The sequence below is a fragment of the Festucalex cinctus genome, chromosome 2, assembly GCF_051991245.1.
Source record: "Festucalex cinctus isolate MCC-2025b chromosome 2, RoL_Fcin_1.0, whole genome shotgun sequence".
Taxonomy (NCBI): domain Eukaryota; kingdom Metazoa; phylum Chordata; class Actinopteri; order Syngnathiformes; family Syngnathidae; genus Festucalex; species Festucalex cinctus.
In genome coordinates, this window is record NC_135412.1 from 28,897,126 (window position 1) to 28,906,094 (window position 8,969).

The window sequence follows — 8,969 nt, forward strand, 5'->3', positions numbered from 1 at the left end:
TATAATTTTATGGGACGGGGCCATAGTGTTCTCTGGGGACACATTTTTATAGGTTCCCGCAGAAACACCTGCTGGGCTTTGATGGATCATAGGAGAATTTTTAAAAAGTGAATGATGCATAACGATAATCATATATAAGAAACATAGGTGCCTTGACACAGGCATGAGATCTGCACCTGTAAAAACAAGTACAAGTAGTGCAATGTTTTGTCTGAAACATTGATTAACTCATTCACTCCCAAAAACGTATTTATACGTTTTTTAGGTTTTTCTATGCTAGAGTTTTTGTATGAAGGTTTTGATGCGGTTTCTGACCTGAAGCGATGGTACTTGTTACAATAAAAAAAACGGCCAGCAGGTGGCAGAAAAGTATAAGAGATCAACCAGGTCCATGTGGCAACAAGCTCTTTTTCCCAGTATTTTCAACAGGTTTGTGAATAATGATGAAACTTAGCTAATTCTAATGCTAATTGCTACAAAACATAAAAACATAAAAAAAATATATACTGCACTTTTTTTTTTTTCCCTGATGAAAGAGACACTTTTTTTTTTTATAGCAATAGAACATGAAAATGGCTGGGAGTGAATGAGTTAAGGATTAATCATCCATTTAACATGTTTGGAAATAGCTGCGCCTTCTGCGGTTCATATTTTAATTACAGATAATTATGATGAGGATATTCTTGGCCCAAACGTGGAATGTGAGAATGGAAAACGAACACTAACCATTATTAGAAATTATGTAAGAACACATACTCAGTGGCAACCACCGTCAGATCCGGCCCTAAAGTTGAATCAGCAACTTGTTCAATGGAATTGTTGAACCTTTCCACACAACCACGGACCACACATACCTTATACAAGATGCTAGGTCGTTACACATTAGCATTAGCAACGTGAAATACAGTTTGTCCCAAAATATATTCTCAATCTCGACTGTATGTCGATTCAATAAACACATAGACTACAGAAATCGAAGAAGCAATAAATTCTTGACTGATATGTTTTAACGATAGTCAACTGTAAACCAGTGGAAAATAACTGGTTAATTACTGGTTAAGAAAAGAGTCACCAATCAAGTCAATTTTATTTACTGTATATAGCTCCGACAGTTCTGTTAAGGATCTTTACACATTGACCTCATGTACCACACTCCTCATACATTAATGAAATGCAAGTGAACCCAAAATGAGCGAGCTTTTGGCAATGGAGGCAAAGAAAACGTCCCTCAAAGGGAAGAAACCTCAAACAGAACCCACACTTTGTGGGGCCACCGTCTACCTCGTCTGGCTGTGTTGAGATGGAGAGACATGAGTGATACAATAAATAAGTCCCATTTCTTTCCCAAACTAACTTATCATCTCACAATAATCCCTACATCACTATTCATGCCCAAATATATACATTACAAAATAAATCTACAGCCGTTGCTTTTTGTACGTGTAAAATACAGGATAGGAGAAGATTGGGACATTCAATGGGGTATATGCCACGGAAGAGGCGGGACTGTTTTTGCACATGAGCTTTGATTCCGCTTCCGGTTCGCGACGTGTGGGCCGCGTCCCAATACTTGTGCTTCCGACTTTGTGCCCCTCGGTTGCGCGTTCCCCTCAGCGGGCGCAAATAACACCGGCGCACCGTGGCACAATCTGTTCAGCAGAGCACTTAGTGACGGATTTCCCCATCTGCGCGTGTTTAGTGAATTAGGCGCTCCCGGATTGCTCCATTTTTACAGGTTAGCGCCGTGCAAAGTCGACAAACCTTTAGTGAATAGGCCCCATAGCGTCTTATTGAAAAGACGTTATATACTATAATTAGAATTTGCAGTGAGTGTGGGTACGGATTATTTTTTGTCTTTAGAACAATGTGTGGCCAATATCATAGGATAGGTTTTGAAGGTGAGTGAGGCAGGGGGAGGGGTCATTTATAACACAACCCCACACACACGCACACACACACACACACACACCGCAGACTTACTGTAAAGTACAACAATGCAGACTCACTATAATGTAATGAGGTCAAAAGTAAAATGTTCATCTTATAGGATTAAAAATGACTTAGTTACTAAAATGCATCAATAATCTAGTTTTTTTCATGTTGTATCGTCTATTTACGAACGCGCACTATCGCGCACGCATATAAAAGTGTAGTTTATAGTGTAGTTAAGTGTAGTTGCCGTAGTTGGCGATCTAAGATGGCCGATCTTCTGCGCATGTGCGTCAACGATTGTTATTATAGTGTTGAACACAATGTCCATCTAGTGGCTGAGAGTGGAATTACACCCAAACTTAAGTTATAACTGGACAACAAACAAAAATACAGTAAACTGTTGCTGTTGTGTTTATTGCTGAAGAAAAGAGGAAGTTGAAGCTTGGTACATTTGGGAGCCCGGTAAGCATGAATTGTGTAACACTTCATTGTTGTTTTGACTTTGAGCTTTGCCCAACATACACTTAATTACTCTTTATAAAAGCAGTTTGTTTCTTTTCATTTTCTTTTTAGGTTTGTTGTCTAAAGCCTGTTGGAGGTACCTCCAAGTGATGTCACAGAAGCAACTACTTTGTATTTACACACATGTACAGTCCACGCACCCACACACACATGCTCACACAATTAAGCAACTCAAAGTAAACGAGCAGAGGAGGAAAAACCCCCAAGATGTCATTATGTCATCAAACTCAACATCTGCTTTCAGTCAGAAAGCTCATTTGAGACCCTGGAGGAGGACACCGCCGCTTCAGAACCTGTACTCCAGACCTCACCGTACCTCCACCTAGCCCAGCTGACCCCTACAGCTACTTCCCCTCGACGCATCAGTCTACACCCCCATTGGAGTTCCGTGCAGGCCAAATGACCACCGCAGCAGAAACAACAATTCCAGCATTCATGGACCTTCCAAACAGATGGCCACGTGTTGGTTCGCTTGGAACCACGTGTTTATTTACAGCGTGTTTCTGTCACGTGACTCTCATCTTGTGCAGTCAAAAGTTGGAATGCAGATTTACAACATCCACCTCGGACAGAAGAGGGCATGTCGTAGAAAAAAAAAAAAAACATCAGATGGTGGATGTACTGTATATCAGTTGTTTTCTTCTTTATTTACAATTAAATAAAATAAAGATCCATTTCATTTTATACTAATTTAATTGTAGTATTACTCTAATGACAATAATTGAGGTAAAGTTAAATTCTAATATTCTATTCTTAGAATTTTTGGCCAAAAGTACATGCTAGAGGATGTTAGCTGCTAAGCTACCTAGCTAAACTGGCTAGCTAAACTTTGATATCAATATGAGTAAGATGGTTGTTGGTTTGAGTAACACTTCATTACAGTTGAAACACATTTTAAAAAAGCAGACCGACCATTAAGAGCCAAAAGCTTTAATTTAATTATTTATTTTAATAATTACTATTAATTTGGTAATCAAGATGGGGGGACAGGTGAGAACAAAACACGTTACAGGGTTGTCAAGTGCTATGTGGAGTTTTTAATCATATTTAGGAATCATCTTACTACAACTAGAGTTATATTTTGTCTTAGGACAATTATAATTTTCAAAGAAAGTACATGTGTTTGTAGTTTGTGGATGGATGAAACTTCATGACAAGTTGGTGAGCTGCATCTATAGGATATGCTGCAGCTCACCAAAATGCATGTTCACCAAAAGTTGTGTATAGTATTAAAAATAAGGTGATCTAGACTTGGCAGCCAATAAGTATTAAGTGCAAGTGAGTTACACCAAAAAACAAACAAGGCATCGTGCTAAAATTATCTACTTCATGATGTGAATTTGTGAACTGGGTGAGTGCCGCTTGTTGTAACTCCATAAATCCACATGGAGGCGCTAATAGGACGTATTGTACAGAGCTGAATTATAGGGCGAGTCTGGCCAACTCAAACACGGACACCATGTTGTTACCCTCGGCCACAGGAGGAGGCTGCCGGTCAAGCGTGTCGCGCATGAGCATGCCTATCGTTTTGCACGCAAAAAAACTTTCATTCACAAATTATAGGTGTAAAGTTTCTTTCCTATTTTCCCCTTGTTTTATTTTTTAACCCTTGTTGTATTAGACAAGCCGATAATATAAGGAAATACAGACTGCATGTATGATACAGCCTATTACTATATGGTATATTTTTACTGAACATGGATTTTGATTTTCAACGTTCTGAATGCTGGAAATGTATCAGTGTGTTCATACATAACACATATTTCCAAATAAGAGATCATGTAGGCTATTTACTTTAGCCTATCTCCTGTCTTTGGCTCCTGCCATAACAAGCAAGATACTTAATAAGAAAGCCAATTTTTTTATGGTACCAATGAATGTATTATAGCAAGTTCCTCTGTAATTTGTTTGTCATAATGAATATGACAACCAATTGTCATATTTTCTTTTTAATTTTTATCAATTGTGCATATACAATATTTAGGAGTTTTATTTGCAGCACAAAATCCACAATAACACATTTACATATTATGGGCCCTGTTTGATCAAGAGTTAAAATTATAATCTATAATAATTTTATTTTAAAAGTACAGTAACATGAAAAATCAACATGGCGTCCATATGTCATGTGACCGGCAGTTGCCCAATCTAGCGTAGTAGCTCTGAAGCTGAGTTGGCCAAACTTTCTCTATCAACGGCTCTTGTATTGTATTAGCTATCATACAGCACATTTGAAGGTAATTAGAAAAAAATAAAACCCACTCGTTATTTTTCATGTTTAGTTAGTTAGTTAGTTAGTTAGTTAGTTAGTTAGTTAGTTAGTTAGTTAGTTAGTTAGTTAGTTAGTTAGTTTGTTTGTTTGTTTGTTTGTTTGTTTGTTTGTTTGTCTGTCTGTAAGAAAAACAGACCATCATATGATTTAATTTGCCGTGGTCAATCATCAATGTTACAATTTTAACTGCATATTTTATTTGTCTTGAAGCCCATATCCCAGTCCTCGAGGGCCGGAGCCAAGCAGGATGTTTCCCTGCTCCAACGCACCTGTTCCAGTGAACAGGATTGTTATCAGGCTTATGCAGAGCTTGTTGATGAGCTTCATGTGTGTTGGAGAAGAGAAACATCCAAACATCCAAAACCTGCAGCACTCCGGCCCTCGAAGTTTGGGCATCACTGCTATTATATCATCTGCTACCAAACACCACTCTTCTATTCATTATGGTTCTGTTTGAAGTACTACTCTCACTCTCATATATTTTGCATTCCAATTTTACGGATTCCTCCTCATTACAAAAGTCACATTCGCCATCTTCATGTTTATCAGGCATCGCCGTCCGTCTTGTACTCAGATTTTAAAGGATGGTTTTGACATTTTTAAGTTGTCCTATCCCTTTTTTTTGAGTTCATGCACTGTCAAATTGGTAATATATTGTTAGCAATAGTTTACCAATTTGTTGACCCTGAAACAAGTCTGATGCAATACTACTGCTGCACGATACCATTCTGCCAACAGAATCCGGCGCCCAAAATCCGACTCAAGTGGCTCGCAGCCAGGACTGTGTGACTTTACAACCGCAAAGAAGCAGCAATGTGAGAAATGTGAACTTTGATACAAAGGAACAAAGAATCAAATGAAAACTGTTAAATGTAACAAACATACATGCAAGGGTAGCAACTTTAATCTTTGAGAGCACATATTTTAACACACTGGTAGGTAAAAAGAACATTTTGTTTTACTGTATACTGGCAGTTGAGCTTCCCTAAAAGCACCCAAAATTCCCGAGAACACCTCAGCGGATCCGCAAACTCTTGATCAATAGCTGGAAGGACAAACACAATGTCTATAGATGAGTTTTATTTTATGCACCATGGACTTGTGTTGCCAAAGGAAACCCACTCTCAAGAAAGCGTGAGATTTTTTGGACAGGAATTCACCTTTAAAGACGATGACGCTGTTGCGGTCACGTATCCAAAATCAGGTCAGTGTTGTTGATTCAGCATACCCTGCCAAGTAGCTAGCTTTGTATGAGTCTCTTTATTTACTTTTTTATTGCTCAAAATAAATAGATACAAGTATTGTTTATGTAGTACAAAATTCTCTCCTCCGCAGGTACAATTTGGATGCAAGAGATCCTCCCGCTGGTGCTGAATGGCGGAGACTTGACACCCATCCACACCATTCTCAACTGGGATCGAGTTCCCTGGCTGGAGGAGAAAAGATTTCAAACTCTTGTGGATCAGTTGGCTTCTCCACGAGCGCTGGTCACACATTTGCCTTACCAATTTATGCCACCGTCCTTCTTCTCCTCGAAGGCCAAGGTTAGTTCTGTTGGAAAATAGAGAGCTGTATCTCCCTTTAACTACTGCAATGATGACTCATTTGACCTCCTCTGTCAGGTGATCTATGTGATGAGAAACCCCAAGGATGTCATTGTGTCTTCCTATTACTTCTACCAGATGGCCAAGTTCCTTGAAGACCCTGGAAGCTGGGATGAGTTTATTGGCAAATTCCTGAAAGGCAGAGGTTTACTTTGAATTATTTTTTTTATTTATTACATTTTATTCATTAGTTTTGCTTTCTACTATGGAGGACCAGAACTGCCAAAATTCGAACTAAATAAATAAATAAATGACTAAAAGTGAAAATAAAAATCAATATTAAAAAAATATCATTCGAAAATTATATCTAAAAAAATAAATATAAATGGAGATAAATCCGTTTTTATTTTTACTTTTAGTCACAGTTTTGGGTCGTACTGCCAAGTCGAAATGTTATGTTAATGTCCTAAGCGTATCTTGGGTTGGACTCCGACGTTGCAAACTGCCTGTCATTGGTCGAGTGAGCAGCTCGGCCAACAAGGAAGTCTCGCCGACTTACAATGGAGAGCTCCAGCAATGGACGACGTGTCCACCTGTCACCTCAACTTGAGACTTGAGTTACTTATTAGACAAGTGAGAGCAGACAGTGGACAATTTAAATAACATTTCGACTTGGCAATATGGCCCAAAACTGCCAAAGTTCAAAATAAATACATTCCTAAATAAATAAATGACGAAATAAATAAATAAATAAATGACTAAATAAATAGATAAATAAATGATTAAATAAATATATAAATAAATAAATAAATAAATAAATAAATAAATACATAAATGACTAAATACATAATTGACTAAATAAATATATAAATAAATGACTAAATCAATAAATAAATGACTAAAAGTGAAAATAAAAACGGATTTATTTCCATTTATATTTATATTTTTAACATATAGAATTACATATATAATTTTCTAATTATATTTTTTTATATTGATTTTTATTTTCACTTTTAGTCATTTATTTATTTATTTAGTAATTTATTTATTTCGGATTTTGGCAGTTTTGGTCCTCCATATTCACCTAGCTAAATAAGATCCCAAGAATATTCATCTTGTTATGATGCAGCACAGTTTGTGGCAAAATGGCGGACCCTGAGACAGATAAAATTGGGTGAATTTGCTGCTTAAGGCTTTTTATACATTCAATGTTTTAGGCGTGTCCATGGACCATATTGAACAGACATATATGCATGTGAACATTGATTAAAAACTATATTTCGTACTGTTTTGACACAAAATGAAAAAGCATTCTGTGTGGTGTGTTTGCAGTGATGTTTGGCAAATGGACCGACCATGTCAAGAGCTGGATGCACACACAGTTGGGAGACAGAATCATTTATATCACATATGAGCAAATGATACAGGTAAAAAAAATAAAATAAAAATGCTTTTGTGTTTTTCATAATATGCTCCATACCAGTGTTTCCCAACCCTGGTCCTCGGGGCACACTATCCAGCCTGTTTTCCATGTCTCCCGATTCCAACGCAGGTGAGGATCGTTATCAGGCTTCTCCAGAGCTTGCTAATGAGCTGTCATTGGAATCACCTGCGTTGCAAATAGAGAGACATGGAAAACAGGCTGGATAGTGGGCCCTGGGGACCAGGGTTGAAAAACACTGCTTTATACACACTTAGAAACAAGCACTCATACCTTGCAGGACCTTCCTGCAACTGTACGTCTTATTTCCGAATTCCTGGGAAAGAACCTGAGTGACGAAGTCATCGAGAAAATAGCCCATCATTGTTCTTTCAAGTCTATGCAGTCCAACGTCATGTCCAACTTCAGTTTGGTCTCCGATAAATACATGGATTCTAGCAAGTCTCAGTTCCTTAGGAAAGGTGAGCCAGTGTTTTGTTTAGTTTTTCTTTCTTCTTTTCTGATTTCAACTGCTCCTTTATTTTGTAAAGTACCTGCATTGGACAGGATTTCTCCAAACACTTATTGTTTTGTGTCTGCATCAGGTGTTGCTGGAGACTGGAAAAACCATTTTAGCTCAAAGCAACTGGCCCACATCTCCTCTGTCATTTACAAGGAGCTGGAGGGGGAGAGCTTCGCTCTGCCATGGAGCCTGGATGGCACAGCAGTTGTAACAAATGTGGATGCATAAATTGAAATGTCCAGCTGCAGGTTCGAATTAAGTTAGTGGTCTAATCTTTAGATATTATGTACACAAGAGTCAAAATAAGAGTAGCCTAATAAATCGTTTTAATTTACATTAACCTTGAGAGTTCGTGAAAGAATAACATAATTGCTTTTTTTTTTCTTTACTGATGGATTTATTGCTTGTTAATGTTTTATGGGATCAGCTCCTGTGTTTTATATCTCTGTTTTGAAAATGTTTTTGGAATAGTCTTTTAGTTTTTATTCAGCTCAACAATCATCTGCAAAAGTGACAGAACAAATAAACATAAATTGAATTGATATATAAGTCATTGTGAAATTATTTAGTGAAATACATTTTCGAATTCCTTAATAGATATACTGACAAGGGAATGCATTCATCAAAACGTCTAGCAGTCAACATCAGACATGCTACTTAAAAAAAGGAAGGAATTAAATGAGTCATATCAGCATATTTAAACCCCAATTAATATGATAATAATATCTTACTTTGCTCTTTTCATTTTTCTTTTTC

The 8,969-nt window shown here is 37.4% G+C and overlaps 1 protein-coding gene and 1 long non-coding RNA gene across 3 annotated transcripts; one reads left to right on the forward strand and one right to left on the reverse strand.

Moving 5' to 3' along the window:
• The first annotated feature begins 5,594 nt into the window (after positions 1–5,594).
• On the forward strand, positions 5,595–8,755 carry LOC144015068 (sulfotransferase 2A1-like). Of its 2 annotated transcripts, none has more exons than XM_077515387.1 (6): positions 5,595–5,930; positions 6,062–6,270; positions 6,409–6,475; positions 7,603–7,697; positions 7,992–8,172; positions 8,296–8,755. In XM_077515387.1, the coding sequence occupies exons 1-6, from the start codon at positions 5,789–5,791 to the stop codon at positions 8,439–8,441; spliced, it is 840 nt and encodes a 279-aa protein (XP_077371513.1). In that variant the 5' UTR covers positions 5,595–5,788; the 3' UTR covers positions 8,442–8,755. The 2 variants fall into 2 exon arrangements, with proteins under 2 accessions (XP_077371513.1, XP_077371512.1); XM_077515386.1 differs by having other exon boundaries at positions 5,601–5,930; positions 6,349–6,475.
• LOC144015069 (uncharacterized) lies at positions 5,678–6,455 on the reverse strand. Its single transcript, XR_013282678.1, has 2 exons — positions 6,232–6,455; positions 5,678–6,156 (listed from the first exon to the last, which is right to left on the reverse strand). It is a non-coding gene; the product is annotated as an uncharacterized LOC144015069 (long non-coding RNA).
• Positions 8,756–8,969: the final 214 nt, after the last annotated feature.

Bases quoted from the DNA above. Each gene is read 5' to 3' on its own strand.
- LOC144015068 (XM_077515386.1), top strand. From the start codon at position 5,789: ATGTCTATAGATGAGTTTTATTTTATGCACCATGGACTTGTGTTGCCA. The intron at 6,271-6,348 runs GTTAGTTCTGTT...CTCCTCTGTCAG, and splicing joins TCTTCTCCTCGAAGGCCAAG to GTGATCTATGTGATGAGAAA. The intron at 6,476-7,602 runs GTTTACTTTGAA...GTGTGTTTGCAG, and splicing joins CAAATTCCTGAAAGGCAGAG to TGATGTTTGGCAAATGGACC.